General features: G+C 43.4%; 1 protein-coding gene and 1 long non-coding RNA gene across 6 annotated transcripts; one reads left to right on the top strand and one right to left on the bottom strand.

Annotated features, from left to right (window-relative positions):
* Window positions 1-19: 19 nt before the first annotated feature.
* On the top strand, window positions 20-13,786 carry MFAP3 (microfibril associated protein 3). 5 transcript variants are annotated; one of them, XR_014507204.1, is made up of 4 exons: window positions 20-159; window positions 6,492-6,909; window positions 8,402-10,324; window positions 12,400-13,786. XR_014507204.1 is itself a non-coding variant. In XM_083423626.1 (3 exons), exons 2-3 carry the CDS (start codon window positions 6,627-6,629, stop codon window positions 9,172-9,174), a joined length of 1,056 nt encoding a protein of 351 aa, XP_083279752.1. In that variant the 5' UTR covers window positions 20-159; window positions 6,492-6,626; the 3' UTR covers window positions 9,175-13,786. The 5 variants fall into 5 exon arrangements, 4 of the variants coding, with proteins under 4 accessions (XP_083279752.1, XP_083279755.1, XP_083279754.1 ...); XM_083423626.1 differs by having other exon boundaries at window positions 8,402-13,786; XM_083423629.1 differs by lacking the exon at window positions 20-159 and adding an exon at window positions 192-309 and having other exon boundaries at window positions 8,402-13,786.
* LOC310669898 lies at window positions 9,923-21,238 on the bottom strand. The gene is made up of 2 exons (XR_014507447.1): window positions 14,759-21,238; window positions 9,923-14,492 (listed from the first exon to the last, which is right to left on the bottom strand). It is a non-coding gene; the product is annotated as an uncharacterized lncRNA (long non-coding RNA).
* Between the last annotated feature and the right edge of the window lie 1,884 nt (window positions 21,239-23,122).

Genomic DNA, 23,122 nt, shown 5'->3' with positions numbered 1-23,122 from the left:
CCTCGGTGGACCTCGCGCAGGAGCAGAAGAGGCAGCTCAGAGGAAGGGAAGGCGGAAGGTCCAGAGTCCCGGTTGGAGCTGTGCGCGGGGGCCCGTCAGCGGAGGGAACCTGGAGGCGGACTGAGCGGGCCGAGCGAGGGATGACAGGGCGTTGCCAAGGTAACTCGACACGGGCGCCGCTCCCGCTCGGAGTTCAAGGCCATGTCGTAGGACCCGGAGCGACGCGCCGGTGTTTTAGTGGGCGCATTTATGACGTCGCGGGCGATGGCCTCGGGGGTGAGCTGCTGGGAGCTGTGCAATGCTCACAGGGTGGTGTATTCGTGCATACATATAAATCGTGTGTGTACATGTATATGCATGCATGCATGCATGCAGAGTTGAAAGGAAGCGTGCACGGCCGCCACCAGCTCCTGGGAACTTGCGCCTCCTCTCTCGCAGGGCAAAAGAGAGACCAAAAAGGCCCCAAGTCATGAGCTAGTGAGGATGTAGGTTCTACAGTGCTTGCTTTCATCGTCCCTCCCTATTCCTTTCCCCCCTTTCCCCTCTTGCCTGTTAGGTTGCAGACCTTGCTGCTCAGAAAAAACAACAACACAGGCACTTTATACGTGTTAATAATAGCACACATGTGTTTACTCCCTTAGCAGGGCTAGCAGATAAAGCCTGCACAGGCTTGGAGGTGACATGGACTCAGTAGAAGGCGGGTAAGTCAGAACAGTACCTGGCAGGTTGAGGCAGACCCTTATGGTTCCCTAATGGGTTATGACAGAGTTAGACAAGTTGGGGAGGGGAGCAGGTTCAGATCTGGTAGTTGGGGGTGGAATTAGTGGAAACTTGTGGTCCAAGAGCAGAGCCTGGTGGCATCTATGGTGGACAGAAGTCCATGAAGCATTACTAGTTTTTCAGGCTCCAGTGTTGGTTTTTCCACTGAACACAATTTTACTGGTTGGACCAGTGAAAAGGTGACTGTTTGATAATCCAAGTGCCTACCATAAATAGAGTTTGTATTGCTAGTTGTATTGGGCTTCCTTTTTAAAAGGAAAGCTAGATGCAAACCGTGAAATGATCTGGTTACAAATGAGGAGGCTGATCTGGTCTGTAACACTGAAACCTGGGTGGGCGAACAGGGTGGAGTTGGTCTTACCCAGCTGTGCCCACCTGAGTAGTCGGGCAGCATCAGGGCAGACTTGGGGGTGGGGAGTTGTTGCAGTCTATAGAGATTCCATCTCTGTCTCCAGGTTCTCTGTCCAGTTATGTGGGGATCTAGAGTGTGTGTTTCTGGCACTGGGCAATTGGGACAGATTAGGAATTCTGCTGGTTTGCTGTCTGTCTCCCTACCCAGCACTCTGCCTGCCTGAGGTGATGGAGCTGGTTTTGAAGGCAGTGTTGAGGACCCCCAGACTGCTGGTTCTGGCGGACTTCAACATCCAGGCCAAGGCGATTGGCTCTGGGATGGCTCAGGACTTCATTGCTGCCATGATGACCATTTGCAGGATGTGCTGAACCGTTGTCTTGCCTTGGTAATGGATTGGAGAAAGCCAACAAACTGAAGCTCAATCCAGATAAGAGTGAGACATTGTTAGAGGGTGGTTCCCTAGATCATATGCATGGGAGGTTGCCTGCTCTTGGTGGAATTACACTCCCTCTGAAGGAGCAGGTACATAGCTCAGGGGTACTTCTGGCTCAGGTGGCTTCTGACCTGGAGTACCTTCCATCAGCTTCAGCTGGTGGCCAAGCTGCACTACATCTAGACAAGGGTAGCTTCACTTCTGTTTCTATTCCCTGGTAACCTCTAGGTTAGATTACTGCCACATGTTATACATAGGGCTGCCTCTGAAGATGGTTTGGAAACTTCAGCAGCCAGGTTGCTCACCAGGACAAGACAGTTTGAGCTGATCCTGGGTTTGGTGCTCTTCCTCAACAAACCCACTTTTTCAAAAATGATAAGAAAATTAATAGGAAGATCAAGAAAATTGATAGGAAGATCTGGGGTAACCATTGCTTGATGTGATGTTGTGTAACCTCCCCACAAACAAACCAGAAAGAATGCCCAATAAACAACCAGTGTTGTATAACACACACACCCTCCACTCCTGCAAAGTGTGCAAACCAGGGTGAATGCTCAACAAACAAATAATCTGGAATCAACCTCCAGCGTTTTTCTTTGTGTTATTCCATCTTCTCAGCATCGTATTCCTGTGATGTAATCTGCATCTGTGTCAGGCATGTGTAAGCACATTTGAAGTGCTTAGATATAAGCATTGCATTTAAAAATGTCTGATATGTTTGAAAAAAAATACAGGTATGTAGGATCAACAGCATATTTTAGGTAGAGAGTTTATTAGGATAGCTTTCTGCACAGTGGTGGGGGGTAGTATTTGGGGCTCTTTGTCTAGGCCTTTAAAGCACTCCAAATGTTGTTGGACTCCAACTCCCATTGGTAACAAATAGCACGACCAGTAGTTTGGTATGGTGGGAATTGTAGTCCAGCAAGATTCCCTTTTTTGCTTTAATTGCAGGGACTATCCTCCATATTATGTAGAACTAGAAAATATATATGTTATCTAATAAAGAATATCAGTGTGGTGATCACTTAAATTCATTAATTTAGTCTTGGAACTTAAATAAACAGCTTGCCCCTGTCACTTGGGAGTCTTGGAAACACTCAAAAAGCTGCAAAGTCTAAAGCTGAACACTGTCAGTCCTTCATAAAGATAAGGGTACCCCTGACCATTAGGTCCAATTGCGGACGACTCTGGGGTTGAGTGCTCATCTCGCTCTATAGGCCAAGGGAGCCGACGTTTTGTCCACAGACAGCTTCCGGGTCATGTGGCCAGCATGACTAAGCCGCTTCTGGCGAACCAGAGCAGCGCACGGAAACGCCATTTACCTTCCCACTGGAGCGGTACCTATTTATCTACTTGCACTTTGACGTGCTTTCGAACTGCTAGGTTGGCAGAAGCTGGGACCGAACAACAATCGCCAACCTTCTGATCTGCAAGCCCTAGGCTCTGTAGTTTAGATCATAGCGCCACCTGTGTCCCTCTCAGTCCTTCATATGTACAGTGGTACCTCGGGTTACATATGCTTCAGGTTACATACACTTCAGGTTAAATACTCCGCTAACCCAGAAATATTACCTCGGGTTAAGAACTTTGCTTCAGGATGAGAACAGAAATCGTTCTCCGGTGGCACAGCAGCAGCAGGAGGCCCCATTAGCTAAAGTGGTGCTTCAGGTTAAGAACAGTTTCAGGTTAAGTACGGACTTCCGGAACGAATTAAGTACTTAACCTGTATACCTAACATGTTTCTCGGAGTTCAAGCCTGATTCTGTACATATGTAAGCATAATTCTACATAACATCGGGCTGTTTCAGGAGCTACTCCTGAAGAATACTCTCAGCTTTAAAACACCTTGGAAATTTGGTGTGGGAGCTTCTTTAAAAAAAGAAATACCGTGAATTTTTGCTCTATAAGACTCACTTTTTCCCTCCTAAAAAAAGTAAGGAGAAATGTGTGTGCATCTTATGGAGCGAATGCAGACTGCACAGCTATCACAGAAGCCAGAACAGCAAGAGGGATTGCTGCTTTCACTGCGCAGCGATCCCTCTTGCTGTTCTGGCTTCTGAGATTCAGAATATTTTTTTTCTTGTTTTCCTCCTCCAAAAACTAGGTGCGTCTTGTGGTCTGGTGCATCTTATAGAGTGAAAAATACGGTATAAAGTCCAAAAGTATGGGTATGCTCTTTCCCCTAGTTTCACCTTTGTAAATATTGTCTCTCCGGATCACTGCAGTAAAATGAAGCAGCACCCAACTCTCTGTGATATATCAGCTTTGACATTTTCGTTTTCAAAAAGAAATGTTGTAAACTAGCAAATGTGGTGAGTGATTCTTAAGGGCTCTTAAAGCAGGGTGGGTTGAAACATGGTAACTCAAATATCTGTAAGATCCTTTGCTATTCATTGGAATATTAGCAACCAATAAGTTTTTGCCGTGATCTCAGTGTTTAAGTGAAATTCTTGCTCTTGAAATAGTTCTGTGAGTACTGGAGTTGCTGAAATTGATAAAAGTGAGACGCTTTGGAAGGATAACTGCAATTCGATAAAATGTCGCCATCCAGTAAACGTAGGAAACATTTGTTTTCGGTTCTCTTGGGGCCATAGTCTAAACTTTTTGCTTTTCCACTATCTATTTGGGCAGCAATATTGTAGATATTTTTAAAGTGCTGCAGAAACATGAGCATATGCTTCCTTCTGTTCTTTGAGAGTCCTGGTGGTTGTACACTGCATAAAATTGAGCATATGTTAGTTTTTAAGTGTGCAGATGAAAATGAAAGACATCTGCTTCTCAGTACATATACTGAATCTGTCTTCAGGTATAGTGCATCTGCGGCTCACATGGAGCATGTTGAACCTGTGTTAATGTTCATTCATAACAGCTACTTTATGATATGCATGGCTGTGCTTTCCTTGAAAAATTTAGGGCATTATATGGTCTTTTCTTCCTTGTGGTTTATCAGCCACAGAAGCCGTTTTATATAAATATGATGGCTCTGTCATAAAAATGTAACCTCTTTTCCTCAAAAGAAAAAAAAAACCCTGCAGCAGAAGATCTTTGCTTAACAGTAATGGGTTTGCATAAAAGAAAATGGGATAAACAGTTTAATAAATCAAACACTGAAGGATTTAATGGCAGAATCCAATGACCCATCACAACTGCTGCTGTGCATTATGCAAACAATGTACAATGTAGTAGAAAGCATATGCAATTACTGCTGATAGTTATCTCAGGTCTTTGAAGGACAATGTAACTGGATTTTCCCCAGTTGCAACTAACAGCCTCAGGATGCTATCCAAGCCCTAGGTGGTGCCTGGTCAGGCATAACAAAGTGGCAGGGCCATCACAGTCCTACTGCATGCCCTAGCTGTGGCATAAAGCAGGTAGGTGCAAAGCTGTGAGTCTGCAGCCATCACCCCAATCTGAGTCAATGCTGTTATATGACGGCAGTTGGTATTACGGTGGAACCTCAGAATCCAAACACCTGTAAACTTGAAAGTTTTGGCTCTTGAACAGTCGAAAACCAGAAGTGATTGTTCCAGTTTCCGAATGATTTTTGGAAGCCAAAAGTCTAGCACAGCTTCCGCGGCTTCTGATTGGCTGTAGGACGCTCCTGCAGCCAATCGGAAGCCATGCCTTGGAAGTCGAACTGACTCCCAGAACGGATTCCGTTCAGCTTCCAAGATACATCTGTACTTGAGATCCAACAGCTCCAAAGTCATCTCAGTAGCACCCCTGCTTGGAACTGATACCACTTCTGCCCACCCACCTGTTTGGTGTGCAGAACAGAGAGCTCTGCACTAGCAGAATAGTGGAACCAAATCTCATTAAATTTATATTGCTGTAGTTTAAACACATGTATTTCAGGATGGAATTAGTTCACTCTAGGTTTTTAGAGCACTTTGAAGATATTGATGAAAACGCTGCCATGTAGTAGTACCATGAGCTGCCCTGTTTTGTACTCTGAATTACTGGGAAGTTAGATAGCATTGCAGAAAGAGGTGGTTAGGAAGGAAGCAGCTAGGATAAGAGTAGAAATGCATTAAGGGTTCAAGTTTAGAGAGTATTGTCTATACTGACTGGCAATAGCTTTCCAAGGTTTCTGGCCTCTCCCAGCCCTACTTGGTGATCAACCTTCTGCAGGCAAAGAAGCTGTGCTTCTTGGCACCTGCTCCTTTGATTGGTCTGCCTTTTTCAGTTTCAACCCAAGGGTGAACAAAACCTTGAATGTTGTATGCAGTGGACCTATTAATTTTGTTGCTGTTTATAATTTGAGCCTACCAAAGGAAAGAATGGTTAGTTTTTAGGTCCCATTCCTTTCCTGGAAAGTTGCTATTTGTGCCAATTTACCTTAAGCTCCTTTCAGCTCTAGACAACTAACATTTTATACCAAAGGTGGCTCGGGCTGCTTTGATGGTTGACAGCTTTCTGCATACCAGCAGCTGGCATGGCTAAAGTCACCAGTGCATACTCAATTGCATGTGCACACTTACCACACATTTTGATAGGCAGACAGACATGCAGACATATTCAAACAGCCCACCCCCTGCACACTCTTTTGTCAGTCAGCAGAGGATCAGGTGGTTTCCTTCTCATCACATCAGTGGGCTGGGAGTAGTTCCCCTCTTTCTTACCCAGCACTGATACGGAAAGGAAAATACTGGTAAGTGTTCCTTTCTATTTCTGAAGCCTTTTTCTTCTGCTTAAGGGGGGAAAGGCACTTTTCCAAGGTAAGAAGAGGCAGATTTTGACAGAGGACAAGGAAGCCACTGTAAGTGGCTTGGCAAGCTGAATCTGGTCTGTGGGTTCGCCTTCCCTGTTATATGCCATTTCATTCTGGAATTGTATTGTTAATTATTTGAGTTTGAAAGCCAAAAAGCTTTGCGTTGTTAAGAATCCTGACTTGCATCGGTTTTGTTTTGTTTTTTTACATTTCAGTTGGATTGTTCCTTTACTTGTAAAGAAAAACCCAAAGCCCTTCCAAAGTTGATGAACCCATCAATATCTTCCATGGTGACTGGTGCAACACAGACTGCTTAACTTTTTGCAGTGTGCTTTATACTTCAAGCTTCCATGAAGCTCAGCTGCTGCCTATTGACTTTGATTCTCAGTTCTAGTGTTTCTGCACTAGAAAATGTGGCCTCCAACCTGACAGCTGCTACTGGGTCAAGGTTCCTTCCTCTCGATGCATCATTTCTTCCCACCCTACAAGCCTTCACAAAATCGGCAGTACCTCAAGATATCATAGTGAGAGAAGGTAACGGTGCTTTCATTGAATGTAAGCTGAACATCAGTCAGCATAACAGCATCCTTTGGTTCAACTCAAAAGGGCATCTACTGAAGCAAGATGGAGAGGGTAAGAGACAACTGTTTGACTTGCTTTACACAATGTACCAGGTGTGCTGTATTGATCACAGAAGTTCTCTTGTATGTCACACTTTTAAGAAGACGTTGAAGGGAAAGCCACTCTTCCTAGGTTCGTCGCCTCTCTGCCCAAACATACCTACATTAAAACACAATACAAGTCTATTTTAAATTAAAGTACTGGATTTTGGCTGAAGCTAAATGGGCTATAACTTACACAACTTGCAATCTAGGTACTTTTACATAATATTCGAGCAGCTAGTAGTTTTCATTCCGAATTAGTTGCTTTAGGAGTATAGCTACTTGATATTTTAATCCATATGCTGATTGCATGGTTTTTATCAGGGGAGAATGCTCACCTCATCAAACCCAGATTTGCATTTAGATTGGGGGACAACAGTGCAGCAATAATTTTTGGTGACCCAACCCTCTAGGGCAGCCTTTCTCAACCTGTGGGTCCCCAGATGTTGTTGAACTACAACTCCCATCACCCCTAGCTAGCAAGGCCAGAGCTCAGGGATGATGGGAGTTGTAGTCCAATAACATCTGGGAACCCACAGGTTGAGAACCGCTGCTCTAGGGGCTGCATGCCAGCAGAAGATGTGACCATTTCATATGGCCAGACATTCTCCTCAGCTGAGCCATGCAGATCAGCTGGGGAGAGGGGGTTATTGTCCGTTATGCAGTCATCAAATGATCAGTCTGGTGACTGGGGAAGGGCGTGGTTTGCATCCCCATCATGGCACTAGGCTCTGTCCAATCCAGCAATACATTTACCTTTTTTTTTTACCTTTTTGCTGTTGTTGCCAGAATAGGGTATTGGGAAAGCAGAAAACATTGCATGAAAAAGTGAGATAGCACTGTACACATATTTTGTCCAAGTGTCCACCTTTTATAGCCCATCAAGCTTTTAAGTACACATTTGCCTGCTGCCGCAATCCAGTGGATCTTGCTACATTTATTAATAGAAACATTTGCAGTTTAACAATATAATTTTCACAAGTAGTATTGGGGTTGGAGGGAAGGGCCACCCGGTAGGGATGAGTGCCTTTGCAAATGGATAGCAACATTATAATGTAAACAAGTGCCCAAATCAGATCCAGGGCCCAGCTCTAACCCAAACATGCATTTGTAGATCTATTTCTTCCTTTTTACAATATATTTGTATGTTGGGAGTGCTGCTGTGTGACCCACCTTAGATCAGGCAGTGACCCAGAAGTGGGTGGTCTCAACACCCCAGTTGAAGACCAGTGACCTAGATCAAATACATGAGATGAGTATTTTCTTGGCTAGGTAAAGATATTCAACCCTGCTTGACCAGTAGGTTGGCAAATGACCAGACATATGTTGTTATCCATATTCCCAATTCAGTGTTGCTGGTTTCATAATACAGTTCACGGGGCATGCCTATATATATATCAGAAAAGATGCAAGTATGATCTGTTACTCTAATGTTGAAATCTTTTTTTGTATTTGTGTTTTAGATGGAAGATGGCTGATCTCTAACAGTACCCTTAATATCACAAGTGTAACCTTTGGTGACCGGGGGCGATACAGTTGTGTTGTCACTACCCAAAATGGCTCTTTCTATTACTCAGTCACCCTCAGGGTGGTCTCCACATCTGGGGACATGGGCATTTACTACATGATTGTCTGCCTGGTTGCCTTTACTATCACCTTGATCTTAAATATAACACGTCTGTGCATGATGAGCAGCCATCTCCGCAAGACAGAGAAGGCCATCAATGAATTCTTCAGGACTGAAGGGGCTGAGAAACTACAGAAGGCCTTTGAAATTGCCAAACGCATTCCAATCATTACCTCTGCCAAAACGCTGGAACTGGCCAAAGTCACCCAGTTTAAGACTATGGAATTTGCTCGATACATTGAAGAGTTAGCCAGAAGTATCCCTCTTCCGCCGCTCATCCTTAACTGTAGGGCCTTTATGGAAGAGATATTTGAAGCAGTGAGAGTCGATGACCCTGATGAAGTTGGAGATGGAGTCAAACAAGCCCTCGGTGTCCAAGACGGACTCTATCCCTTAAACCCAGAAATTAAGCGCAGTAATTCACCGACAGCAGACTCGGATGATGGTTCTGTAAATGACCATGGTAAAGAAATAGCTGTTGAGGTATCCATCCACCTTCAGTCAGAAGCACAAAGCATTGACACTGTTTCGCATGACAGTGTTCCCTCCATACCTTCTGAAGATGATGCAGGTGCTGAAGCCAGTACAGCAGCAAAGGCAGATGTATGAAAGCTTCATCTGGAAACTTCAAGAAAAAAGGGGAAGCAAAAAAGAAAGAAAAAAGAAAAAAAAGCAGCTGGAGTCACAAATGCACAAAAACCTTATCTCTTTTTAAAAACTCCAGTGGCTATAAGGTGCTGAACATTTAGCAAAAGTATGGATTTGGATTTTTCTTTTGTAACATATCTCAGTGTTCACCAACCAATTAGGAAAACAGCTTAAATCATGTTTTTAAACCTTCTCCTTGGTAGGAATACTACTGGGGGCATTTTACAGAGGGGATACTTTCTCCCAGTTTTTGGGATCTCCAGCTAACATCAACAAAAGAGCAAGGATACATTGACATAAACTGTTTTTGCCATTCTTACAGGGAGGTTGAATTCCTGAATATGTCCAGTGATGATTTCATAGTGTGTGATGGCATAGTTCACTAGAACAGTGCTTGTCTTGCTTGTCTGAATTTATAATATCTGATCAAGCTTATCTTGAGTTTGTAAAGAAACATACATTTTAGCATTTCTTATAGTAATAGTATGGGATTATTACACTTTTAAAATGAAGAGTTGGATCCAGACTGACTCATGTTTAGAGAAGATCTATTGCAATCAGTGACACTTAAGTTAGCCTGAGTCCAGCCTTATGTCAGTAAGCTGTGAAATTACCAGAGCTGCCAGTTTGTCATGTTGTTCATGTTCGCGTACATTGCAATCACATGCAATACTTGAACTAGAAAATGGAAACCAAATGCAAATTTTGGCATCTGAATTTCTCATAGCAGCCAAGAAGTGGTAATTTGGTTGTTTTAAATGTGCTGCTGCTTGCCAAGCAGTTCAAAAAAGGCCCTGTCTGTTTGGTGTTTTTTTTTAGTAAAGCTCCAGATGTCAGCACTTCAAGTATTCTTTCTTCTCTGACACTGCTGAAATTCCAATGTGTTCTAGTGCCATCAGTATTGCTAGGAGGAAAGCAATGACAACTTAAACAGTTATGATCTTGTTGAAGAGTTTGCAATAAACTCTCACATTAAAAAGGGAAATAAAACCTCTTTGGTTTCTCAGGCAGTTGTTTCTGAACAATATTTATAAGAGGCAAATGTGTGGCCAGAGTCTTTGGAACTAGTCATTACCCAATGGACGTGCCTAACACTCTCCTAATGATTCAGGTAGGTAGCCGTTTTGTCTACTAATGTACATTTGTGTTTGATGAAAAGCAGCCATTGGTCCAGAATGATTGGGGTAGAGGAGCTGTGCAGGTGGATGAGGAGGTTGTGGCTGGCTTTTGCATGAACATACGCTGTATAACATTCTTTGGCACTTTAGTAAAATCTGATGAATGCAACAAAGGGTAAACAGTTAACACATTGAGTGATTTCTCTCCTGTGCTGATGCTTAGCTACCTCTGCATGTGCAGCAGGTGATACAATGGGCTGTACCACTTCAGATGGGGGATACTACATTTGAATTCTCTCACACACATTTAAAAAAATCAGAAAAAGAGGTTGTGGCCTCACTTCTTATTGGCCATTTTGTTTTTTGTTTGCTATACAGGAATCTTCCAAATGTTTCACATGATCTAAGGTGGTGCAGTCCTTTCTACCACCACATTGTGTGGCATAAGTAGACTGATATTTAACCAGCAAATTATTGCTGCATGACAGGTTGATTTGTTAATAGCCACTATAAATGTTTCCAGTGGCCATTTCCCCATGTCATGAATTGGGCCGTGTTATACCATGTAAAGCTGGAAAATAGAATGAATAATTGGAGGATGATAAAATTAACTTTTGGCATCCTTCTGTACTCTGAATAATATAGCTGGTTGGCTTCCTACTTGGCCCATGTTCTTTTTTGTATTTCATGTGACCATAGCTGTGCAGACCCAGTTTTGTGATAGGAATGTGCCTCTGCTAGCTGCTCATTAAGCTCCAGTCAAGGCAGATTCTAGCTTTTGCTATTTGGTGCTTGTTTTTTTTATATACTTTAGAAGTGTGTCACTTTAATTGCATCTTATATTCAGTTTTGTTTTAAAGTATACAAAGCTTGTCTACATTTTTTTCACGACTTAAAACATAATGTCATATCGTTTTAACAATTGGCAATGGGGGTTCCCATTAATTTCCTACAGCTCTTCTTCTGTTTTATTCATAGAATCTCATTTGAACTAGCAGTCGCTGAAGGGGAATAAACACAATTTTCAGGCGGATTTAGTGTTACATCTATAGCACTAGAAGTGGGTGGCAAACAGCAACAGTAATGCTACCTAGGGAATGAGAGTCATTGGCAGTAATGCTCGCTATGTAACTCATAAAACGTGTAAATGATATTTACCTGTTAGAATTTTGCTTGACTTTCTTCTGACAAAAGTTCCTAAAGCAAAATAGAGATGGTGCAGACATTAACTTGGCAGTGGGATATATCTAAGTTTCTCCTAACCTCCAAAGGTGCTCTTCAAATTAAGTTGCTTGCTTCTGGCCCTTGCTTCATGCTCAAGTAGCCCATTCTTCTCCACTTGACTGCTGCTTGCTGTGAAGCATAAGCTGGACACCTGCTTGGGAATGCAAATAACAGGTAGGATCTCTGGGTCAGGAGCTAGCACATCTACCCTCCACCCAGGCCCTGTTCATTCATTACTTGCATGTAGCGTGTAATTGTGTTTACATGTAGCAGGGCTGTGCTTTTTGTCCTGCCCACCCATATCATGCCTCCTTCCTCAAACAATTGCAGACAAGCAGGAGGTCACATGTTAGAGTTTCTGTTCGGTAGTGGGCAGCTTGGTTATTTGAAGATGGAGGTGTGACATCACAGGGGGGCAGGGCTAAAAACATATACCCTCCTTCAAGGAAACACAGCTGTGTCCTACATCAGGCATGTCCAACTCCCAAGAGACTGCGATCTACTCCCACTATTAAAAAAACTGTCAGTGATCAACCCATTGGATTGACCAAAGTTGTTGAGCTTTTTTGGGAGGGGAGGCAATCGGCCTGTTGGACATGCCTATCCTACATGTAAATAAGGCTGCAGTATTTATCTGTTGACTCCTCTGGGCTTTCCACAATGTTTCCTGTACTACCTGACTATCCTAAAGATAGAAACTGTGGACTGATGCATAATAGCTTCACTTACGTAAGCTAATCTGGCAGCAATGAGTGAAATTACTTTGGCAGGCTTGGCTGATAAATGTATTCCTCTGGGATTCCGCTCTGTCCTAGATCATAAGAACAGGTCAATTTATTTTCAGTGTGTCTGTTAGATGAAGAAAGTCTGCAGGAAGGAATTAGAATGCGACCCCTGCCTCTTGCTGAATACCGCAATCCTGATTTTTCACAGTAAGCGTTTATCAGCAGCCCCATCCTTGAATGTTAAAGCACACAGTTCACTGTTTTGCACTGAGGGGAGATGGTGTTTAATACTTTCCATAAGCGTAGGCTCTTCTAACTCTGGAAACAAGCGATTAAATGTTTTGAATCCCACCAATTTATTCCTACAGTTACAGTTTACAGCAGTAAATTCTACAGGCTATGGATTCCACTGTGCCCAGTTAGCACTGCACTGCAATGCTTACATGGCAACAGTGGCAACACTGTAATTGCTGAATGGATTTGTAGGCCTAATAATCAAGTCAGATTATCGTAATTGTCCTTGTGAATCTGCAGTACATGATGTTCTACGTATAATACGGAGGCACAACTAGCAAATTCAGGGCTTCCAACCCAGCAGATACAATATAGCAGTGTTTGACGCTTCCATAGAAAAGTCGCTGGAAAATTCCAAATAATCATATGACACTGGAACCTGGGTATAAGATCTGTGCAAGACAATAATACTTATTTCTGTTTTTCAATTTCTGTGTATGAAAATATAATGTACATTCAGGTATACCGTTGAAATATTTTGAACTGATATCGTCTACTAGGAGTAAGGGGGTGGGCAATGGGGAAAGCAGTTCCTAGAACATGATCTCCAACCCGCACTCTCATTGCTGGTAGACAGTCCATATTTGTTCTGTTCCAGGATAGAAACTGTGAGGTTTATTTTCTCTAGACTCTTCTGTAAATAATTTGCATTTATGGCACAGGCATAGGACCCCGCCTGTGCAACAAAGGCGCAACTGAAACATACAGTACATTTTCAAGACTAAGTAAAAAGAAAAGTATTAAAACTGGATGCATGATGAATTTGTTGTTGAGCGTGGATAAGCTTTACAAAATGTTGATGTGATATTGTTAATTTATATGGAGAAGATTGATTGTGTTTGCATTTGTTTGATGCAGCTAACTAAAAATTGATGTAAGATTACTCAGATGGCCAACAAATGGCAAGAGTCGCTTGCAGGTGAAATGTCACTTGCAGAATGCCCACTGGCTCACTGTGTATAAATTATACCAATGCTTGACTTAAACTAATGTCTCTTGTCAATCATGAGGTTGTCTTGTCTTGTTTCCTTAGCCTCTGAATTTTGTGGCAATCATAACGATCTACTTTTAACTGAAATAGTATTTAAAACAATATTGTAGTAATTTGCATTCTGGCGGGGGCAGTGTCAATTTTCTGTAACAGCACAGGATTTCATACTTTCATATAAAAGGTGGTGGGTTTCCCCCCCAGAATAAAATCCATTATTAAAAGTTTGGGCTGTTTTTTCCCCTGATTTTTGCATGTCTTCCTGCCAGAAAATGACAGAAAAATGAACTGTCCAATATAGGGTTTGGAGAGCTGGCTTTTACTAATTGCAAAGACCTTGCAGCAAACCTATCATACAATCAAATAACGTTTGCTAGAGTATTTGAGTGTCAGGCCATATAATAAAATATTTGGCATGTTGTGTTGATGGTCCTGTGACCATCTAAAACAATTCATGCCAGGTCTGGAGAACTGTTGTTGTGAAATAACTGTATTACAACTAATATCCCTAGCAACAAAATGCCCTTTTCCTTTGCTGAGCTTACATAAGTTCTTTATTTAGTTTTCATAAAATTCAATTCTGTTCAGAACAATGGATTTTTAAAAGGGGAAATGCGTAATTAACCTTCAGCAAATCTATTCTACAAGTGATGGAACAATTACAACTTGATAAGCACAGGATATTTAGCCTGGCAGAATCTCAAATGTTGCCCTGTGAGTAGGCCACAGGTTAGACCATAACTGCCACAATCCAACTGAAACCTATTTCTCCAAGGAAAAAATAACTCCTTAAGGAGAAAATGGGAGAATGTGTTTTATTTGGTTAGTGTTCATAATGCAGTGGATGATCTTTTAGATTATACTTCCGGGTTTTAGGCATTCGGGAGCCGAAACGTTCGAAAACAGAGCCGTTCGAGAACCGAGGTTTGACTGTACAGTGGTGCCCCGCAAGATGAATGCCTCGGAAGACGAAAAACTCGCAAGACGAAAGAGTTTTCCATTTTCTGAGTTGCTTCGCAAGACGGATTTCCCAAGGGCTTGCTTCGCAAGACGAAATGTCTTGCGCCTTTTTTTTTTAAACCGTCAATGCATTCCTATGGGAAACCGTCAATATGCATTGGTGCTTTGCAAGACGAAAAAACTCGTAGAACGAAAAAACTCGCAGAATGAATTAATTTCGTCTTGCGGGGCACCACTGTATTTGTGTGTGAGCAGATGAGTTGAGTTCCATTGCAGTAGCAGAAGTCAAATTGCTCACATAATGACTTCGAGACCTAGTGTTGAAACCAACTATCTCCAACTATGAGATCCAGATGTCAGCTGAGCCCACAGAACGGACCTTGTATATTAAAAACCTGGGCAGTGAGTGTAATTGGTTTGTGTAGAGCCTTTTACACAGCAGGGGCACAAGAAAATGTTTGAAAATGACAGTAATAATAGCATTTAAACCAGGGAAAGGATTCATGAGTCACACCTGATAACAAAATGGCAAGAAAAACTGTAGTAGGCATATATTACCTCAGAGCAATGAAGAAGCAAATGCACTCACATATTAAGAAAATATCTTCTTTGTACATTATAATCTCCATGTGTACCTGCTGTTTTTAAACTTCGTTTGTAATTTGCCTGTTGGATGCTACATCAAACCATGTGGGTGATTTATGTATCATAAGTGCTAGCAAAATGCCTGTTGATCTTCTGTTCAGCTTCTCTAAGGCCAGAGACGTCAATTTTTCCAAACTGTAGCTATAGGCATTTAACACTAGAGGCAGCTGTTGCTTTGAACACGAAGGAGACACGGAAAGCTTGGTGACTTGCACAGTGTTCGCTTGGTGGGGTGTGCTGATATTCAAAGCTCTCACATGTCCAAAAGGTTCTGGTTTGGGTCCTGTGCATAGCTTGAGGTTTGCTGACCTATTTTGAATTTGTAATGGATTATAATCCGTGCATTTGTAGCTGAACTATGGACATATTTTTAAACCATTCTGTAAAAACAGGAGGGCAAAAGTGTACTTCACTGAAAGCTGAGAGCCTCACAATTAAGTAGGGCATGATCCAGCCAGTTGTAAAACAGAGTTAAACTATTCTTTCCCCAGAGCTGCTCTGCTTAAAAAATTAAATGCGATGTTCACTGGGTGATTGTCACTCTCCTTCAACCTAAACTACATCATAGGGTTATTGTGGGACTAATCTGGAGGGAAGGGAGAAAACAGATCATTTACACCAGCCAGAACTCTTTGGAGGAAAAGGAGGAAATTATAATTGATTAATCAATAAGGGGTTGGTAGAGGGGCATAGAACCCTTGAATTACTATTCCAGACTTCCCAATTATCAATCCCATAAAGGGATCCAGGTTTGGGCAGAAGACATGGTAAAGTGTTTTGGCCCTTTTTAAAAATCTGGCTGCCGGTTTAGCAGGCAACTAATTCCACAGTCCCTTAGCTGAAACCTAACATCACTCCTAGGCACTATGGTCCATGGCTCCCTTGCTGGGGTTGGTAAAGATATCAGTGCATTGAGCCCTGCAATAGCACTGGGGCCCTTGAAGATGCCAGATGCTGGCACCAGACCTGTTCCCATGAACATCTTAAGTAGGGTTATCCTTTTTTTTCCTGGCAGGACTTTGGCCACACATGCAGATGGAGCACATGTTTGGTGAAGAACAGAGCCGTCTGTTTTTTTGCTGCAGGCCTCTTGTGTCCTCAGCCACTGCAAATGATGCAAAGAGTCTTTGAGAAACCAAATCTTAGGGGCAGCATATGCAAAACAAATACAAGAATGGATATAACTAGCTTTTTCTTGGACACAACCCTTCATAATGTGAAGAGCAAAATTGTATTAGCTAAAATTGAGATGAATTGCATCAGGGGAGGCACGGCAATGAATTATCACCAGCTAGATGCATTAACATTAGAATCAATTTTCGTAAGCACTCATTGTGTAAAAAAAAAACCACACCCAATAAGTTAAGTTTATAATAATGTCCAAATACATTGATATAAAGTAATGATTTCATTCCTTCCACTCACAAATATTTTTCACATACAGTACTTAATTGACATATTTCCCCCAATCTTTGTGCAACGTAGTACAGTCACTAGTGCCACCCATATAGTTTATTCCATGTGCAGTACAATCCTGCACAATGCCCCAAAGCACTGCAGTTGGACAGCCCTAGTAAAATATTTTCCTCTGATTAGAAGCTAGATCTATCGGTCATAAAAGAACTCACCCTTCTTCCCACCCTGGCATTTCCCTTAAATAACAAGCTTGGGGGTAAATGTTTCAATTTTCAGGAGCTGGATCTGAATGTTGAATCTAATTTGCCATCTGGATTGACATCCCAGTTGAGTCATGGCCATGTTTCCCTCTATGCAGTTATGACAACACTCAGCAAAGATGCATCACTGTTTCAAAAAAAAGAAGGCAGCCCCAGGTGGCCAATTAACATCCAAAATTGGATTCAGTACCTCACGACGTTTCCAATGAGTTGGATCATGAAAACCCACATCCGAGATAATCCCCTGTATAAGAATGTTCCCTGGCTATATTGGTTCTATAAAGCCAATTTGGTGAACACACCTTCCCTCCTTCACATGTGTCCTAGTCGGTGTCTTCTTATTATTGATGTTTTCTGTAATTTGGTTTCAAAGGGGAAAATAGAATGTGGTAAAAGGAGAAGAGAATTCCCTGGATGTCTCAATCCAATTTTGGGGCAAGTACTTATTGGTGAGAGAACCCCAGCAGAGATTTATAATCACAAACATTCAGCAAAGTAAAGCATGGAAATACAGGCTGTTAGATCTTTAAAATATCCCCTTATAAGTTGCTTCCAAATTATTTGTATAGAAACACTCATATGTCTTGCTAAAGCCACGCAGTCTAAGCTTGGAGCATTCTACTTTGACTTTACATGTAGGGTTCACCTGGTGGAAGAAAGAGAACAAAGAGTTTGGTAACCCTTTCTCCTAAGGTGAGTGGTTGTGACCTAGCTAAGCCTGGCAGGACAACTCTATGATCTTAACCCCTTCATGCATTAACTGGAGTTAAGCATGCTGGTTATACGAGACTGGATTTATCCCATAATTATAACACACTAAAACAAGTCAGTAGTTTGTTTTCCTTTTTGCAGTGTTCCAGCTTCAAGAGCGAAACTCCTATATTGACAATTCAAAGGCTCGATGAATCCCTGGGGAGCCTCAACAGCTCACTGCTTTCTGCCCCTTGCTGCTTTTGTTGTGTGCAATATCCCGATACTTGCCACAGAGAGGCTTTGTATGTGCACTGCTTCTCATTAATTTGATCACAGGGCACGGATGGGAAATGTGATTCAACTGCCTAAAATGATCTAGTTGGCTCTTCCATTTGTAATCTTCAGCTCATGCCTTTGAATTCACTAACTGTGAACACACACATACTGTACACCAGTACACACTTGTAAAGATACTGCCTTGCATTTCTCAAAGCATCATTCTTCAGGGGAGCCATTGGCAAAGTCAGTATTTTTGTAGTGCTTGTTCTAAATGCATTAGGACACTCACAAGATGCCTGCCCAGTCCTCAGGCTTACAGGCTTACATGGCTAGTCTGTTGTATGCAGTTGATTTTTATCACTATGTATATGCACAGCAGGCATGCTACATGGAGTCAGAAGTAGCTAGGGATAGGCAGGAGGGTGTGGAGATTCAGTTCAGATTTTAATGCAAACGTAACCACATTATCTGAAAAAAATATGCAAAGCATAACGTAGCTGACCTCTGGAATTTGCACTTCTCCAATTTTTGTGATGCAGTTCTCCAACCAAACCCTGAGTGAAAAAAATGTGTATGTTAGGGGAAGGTTTAAGGGGACCGAATGAAGACCCAGGTTCATTGTGCTCAGTGATGAATGTGCTCTTATATAACAGACAAGAAGCATCTTTACCTCCATCTCATAGAAGCTGAGGGTAGAAGCGGTGGTATCCCTCTTTGCACCACCTCCTTTGAAGCAGCAGTGACACACCAATAAGGCTGAGATAGAGATAGATAGAGATAGATAGATAGATAGATAGATAGATAGATAGATAGATAGATAGATAATCACTTGAAGACTGGAGAGAAGCAAAGAGCAAATATGCAATAAGAACAAATGCTGGTGTCAGGAAAAAAACCTGGGCATGGAATATAAATGTTTGTGGTAGCTTCAGCAATTCTGAAAACAGAATCAGAGCACAGAGGCTGTGACATTAAAAACACTTTGGATTTGAACCAGCCAGCCTTGCAAGTTGTTACCCAAAAATAACACAATAAATTTGTCATTGGATCTGGAATATCATGATAGGCTAATGGAATGACTGAACAACCACACCATTTCAGCATTCCTACGTAATGTGTCATTTCCCCAGCAGCCGATGTGGTTGTTTGGTTAGCTAAAATGATATAATTCATGGGATTAGTTTTGCAAAGGCCTGTTGATTCCTACTAGAACCTTGGCTCATGGTTCTAGAAAGTGTAGTTTTTAGTTTCATCTGTGTGCGTATTTGGCCAAACTGTTTTTATGGAATGAGTGGGATCTGCAAAAAAAAAGTTATGATTAATATATTCATTTTGGCTGTGATTCTGTGGCCAGCCATGTGCTCTAATACTCACCTATTTCAATAGTCATTCGGTGTACAAAATTGTGGGCAGCAGAACTTGGAATCAAGAGTCTCATTTCACTCAGAACACCAAGGGAAACCCAGATTTGGTACTGAGCATGCACTCAGGAGAGAGCAGCAGCCCATCATGTCTCTCTGACAAAGATGATATACATGTTTCCTGCCTTTCAGACTTTAGGGTGCCAATCCAACAAAGAACACATGGAGTAACTGGCTTTGACTGCGAGGGTGCCCTTTCTTAGGAGCTGAAATGCTGCCAATCAGTAAGGAGGAATAGGGATGCTGAATTTGAAATAGGGAATAGGGATGCTGAATTTGAAACGTGCAAATTACCAAGTAAGCCATGTTAGGATGATTGGTACCCCAAGAATAAGAGCACTGTGAAGAAGGCAAGGCTGGATCTAGACACATCAAAAAAGCACTTCAGGGAAATGTGTTCTAAACTTCATAAAGGGAAATCACGTTGATGAAAGGCGGGACTCCACAGCGCCATCTGGTGTCATAGTGTTATAACGCATATACAGTGCTTTTTCTTTGCCAGTGTAGCTGAGTCCCAAGTCTGTGGTTGGAATGGTGGGCCTCAGGGGCGGAGGAAAGGGTGTGTGGTGGGGGCAAGGCCTCCCGGCTGCCACCACTGAGGAGGGTGACAAAATGCCAGGCAGCACTCACCACAAGGCCTGGGAGTGACGTAGTGGCTTGGGCGCCCACAGGCTCTGCGCTGCTACAAATGGTACGACCACCACCTCCCCTCAGCTGTAGGGCGGCTGAGTGGGAGGAGTCAGGCAGACTCCTTGGAGGCCCCACAGAGTGTCCTGCCCTGTCTGGCCCTGCCCAGCAGATGGCTGGCCCCACTCCCGGGCTCAGGGCACGCGCACCGCCCCAGGCTCCCAATCGGCTCGCTCTGCTGCTGGTGGGCCTTTCACTTCATGAAGGAATACATGCCAAGGAAAGTAATGAAGAAATGAGAAGTGGAGCTAGCGCAGGAGATACCAGACTGTGCTGCTCAAAGACTACAGTCTGAGACACGCTTACCAAGGAGTAAATTTTTTCACCTCCATAGATCTTACTTCCAAGTAGAAAAGGCTAAGGTTGCACAGCATAACCACAATCTAAAATACACTTAGATTGCAATCCTATACATTTTAGTTCAAGAGGACTTAGGCTGTGTATGTGATGAATTCTGCTCATATTGATCCAGAGCAAAACTCCAACGTATAGTTAGCAGAGTAAACACTTAAACACGTTGCAGGATTCCCCCAAAAAATAGACCAGAGGCAACTGTATTTCATCCAGCAGAGGTTACTGCTGCTACTGAAGGTTAATGAGCGTAATGGTCACAAATTCATACATTCAGGATTGGCACTGTCCATAAGAAATCCAGTTGCAGGAGACTTTACTTAAAACTTACAAGAAGTTACACTAAGACTGAAACCTTAACACTTAAGCATACTATGTACAGAACACCACACCAGAAGGAAAAGTGAAATATACTCAGTGCCGAGTGTGAATTTCATGCTCTTTATTTAGCTCATAGCAATGAATGAAACTTTCCCCAAAATGTCTAGCTATATTTACATTATTTACACAATGGGCCCCGCGTGATTGGCTAATTCCGGGCTTCTCCTGTAGGCCAATCAGGTTGCAGATTCACCTCCTCCAGAAGCCTGATTGGCTGCTCCTGCAGGCTAATCAAGTCACTGATTCACTTCCACCTGGAGCTGGATTGGGTGGCTCCTGCGGACCAATCAGACTGCTGCATTCTGGATCCTATTGTTCTAGGATTCAGCTCAGGACATAACAAAAAGAAAGATAGAAAGTGAAACTCAGGCTCCTTCTGGCCCATCATAGTCGGCATGACCTTGAGTGAAAGAGATAACAGAACCAGTTTAAACCAGCTGTTCACCTTCTCTGAAGGAATAACCCAAACATCAGGAACCTTCTGCAAGTTTCCAGGCAGAATAAAAACCTACGTGTCAGTTACAAACTGGTGCAAGCTGGAAGTTTCTATCACACAAAGAAGCTTCCAGAACCCCCTTGAATCAATTAGAATAGACAAGATTACTGTACTTCAGCTCAAAACTTTCTTCACCAAAAAAATGCAAACTGACAGTGTACACACTCGTTTCCTCCACATCCAGTTGGCTCCTGCCATTGGTTTGAGAAGCGGTGTACACACTTAGCCACAATCTATATCTACCCTGTTATTTCTTATGAAATACTGCATTTTGATGCCTGTCGCCCCCAACCAGCTTCCATCTGATTTGCGGGGGAGAAATGAGTTAGCTGCATTTTAAGCCAGTAATGTGTACACAGCCTTATTCCCAGGTATGTATGTCCAGGACTGCAGCCTCAGGCAGCAATCTTATATCCACATTCCTGAGAGCGAGCTGTATTGAACCCAGTGGGGCTTGCCTCAGAGCAGACATCTGTAAGATTGCACAGTTACTAAAATGTAGGGCCTGTCAATCTATGTGAGTGGGGAAGCTACCATCCTAGTAAATGCCCTTGGGATTGCATTGCATTTGTTATTGATAAAAAGGTAAAGGTATCCCTGCCCGTACGGGCCAGTCTTCCAGACTCTAGGGCTGTGTGCTCATCTCACTCTATAGGCCGGGAGCCAGCGCTGTCCGCAGACACTTCCAGGTCACGTGGCCAGCGTGATAAGCTGCATCTGGCGAGCCAGCGCAGCACACGGAACGCGGTTTTCCTTCCCGCTCGTAAGCGGTCCCTATTTATCTACTTGCACCCGGAGGTGCTTTCGAACTGTTAGGTTGGCAGGCGCTGGGACCGAACGACGGGAGCGCACCCCGCCACAGGGATTCGAACCACCGACCATGTGATCGGCAAGTCCTAGACACTGAGGTTTTACCCACAGCGCCACCCGCGAACCCCTATTCTTGTCATGTCCCTGCCAGAAGAATAATCTTGGGAGGACAGCCTGGAGCTCCCAGAGGAGCAGGCTGTGCTAGGGGACCAGGAGGCAGACCAGAGGGGTCCAGGGCCCTCAAGGGGAGACAGTAATCCAACCTTCCCCTCACAACACAGGTAGCCCCTTCACAGACTGAGAGGCAGTCACTGAGCCATAGGGAGTGCAGGCACAAAAAGATGCAGGCTCATGAGGAACATGGTCTCCTCGGGAGTAAATGAATGCTTGTTGTGAGGAAGCCACTTCTTATGCGTAGACCAAATCTGCACACAACACCAATGGCTTATAGCTGTGTTCTGCGTGGGACTCTAAAGTATGGTTACTAGATTTTTTTCTCAATGAATCCGGAGGCACTTATATTTTTATTTTATTTTTTGAAGCTGATTAGCAACAGGGAGTCAGTAGTGGGGATGATGAGGCAAAAGATGCTGGGCCCAAGCACACATGCAGATTGTATAAAGGTGCAAAGCCCTTCTTTCACACCCTGTGAAACATAAATGCTTGTAAGTTTTTTTAAAAACTGGGCAATGCCGCCGCCCGCACGTGACTCCCGAGCCTCAGCCGATCTCCTGCCCCTCCCCCCTTTGTTTTGACTGATCAGGGGAGGCTCAGGAGTCGTGGGCAGGTGGCCGTTGCCCAGTTTTTTAAAAAACTCAGAGCATTTATGTTTCACAGGTTGCGAAAGAAGGGCTTTGCACCTTGCCTGGCAGAGAAACCGCGCGCATGGCGCCCCTCCTGGGCAACAGCTGCCCACCCGCGACTCCCAAACCTCCCCCGATCTGCCAAAACAAAGGGAGAAGGGGGCAGGAGATCTGTACCGCCGGAAGTCCCTGGTTCCCCCTCGGCAGTGGTGGTGGCAGCGAGCAGCTCCTAAAGCTAGCCAGAGCCAACTGCGCTACCAGGCTGGCTCTGGACTGCTGAGGCTGACGCTGCCACATTTCCCGGGAACAGATTTGCAAATCTGGGGACATTCCAGGGACAGATTTGCAAATCTGGGGA

This window comes from Podarcis tiliguerta (assembly GCF_965153285.1).
Source record: "Podarcis tiliguerta genome assembly, chromosome: 2".
NCBI classification, from domain to species: Eukaryota; Metazoa; Chordata; class Lepidosauria; order Squamata; family Lacertidae; genus Podarcis; species Podarcis tiliguerta.
Note: the sequence above shows the minus strand (reverse complement) of the source record. Positions and strands in the feature narration are given on the sequence as shown.

Excerpts from the sequence above, each read along its gene's own strand:
- MFAP3 (XM_083423626.1), top strand. The coding sequence starts at position 6,627 with ATGAAGCTCAGCTGCTGCCTATTGACTTTGATTCTCAGTTCTAGTGTT. Across the intron at positions 6,910-8,401 it reads ACTGAAGCAAGATGGAGAGG|ATGGAAGATGGCTGATCTCT; the intron begins GTAAGAGACAAC and ends TTTGTGTTTTAG.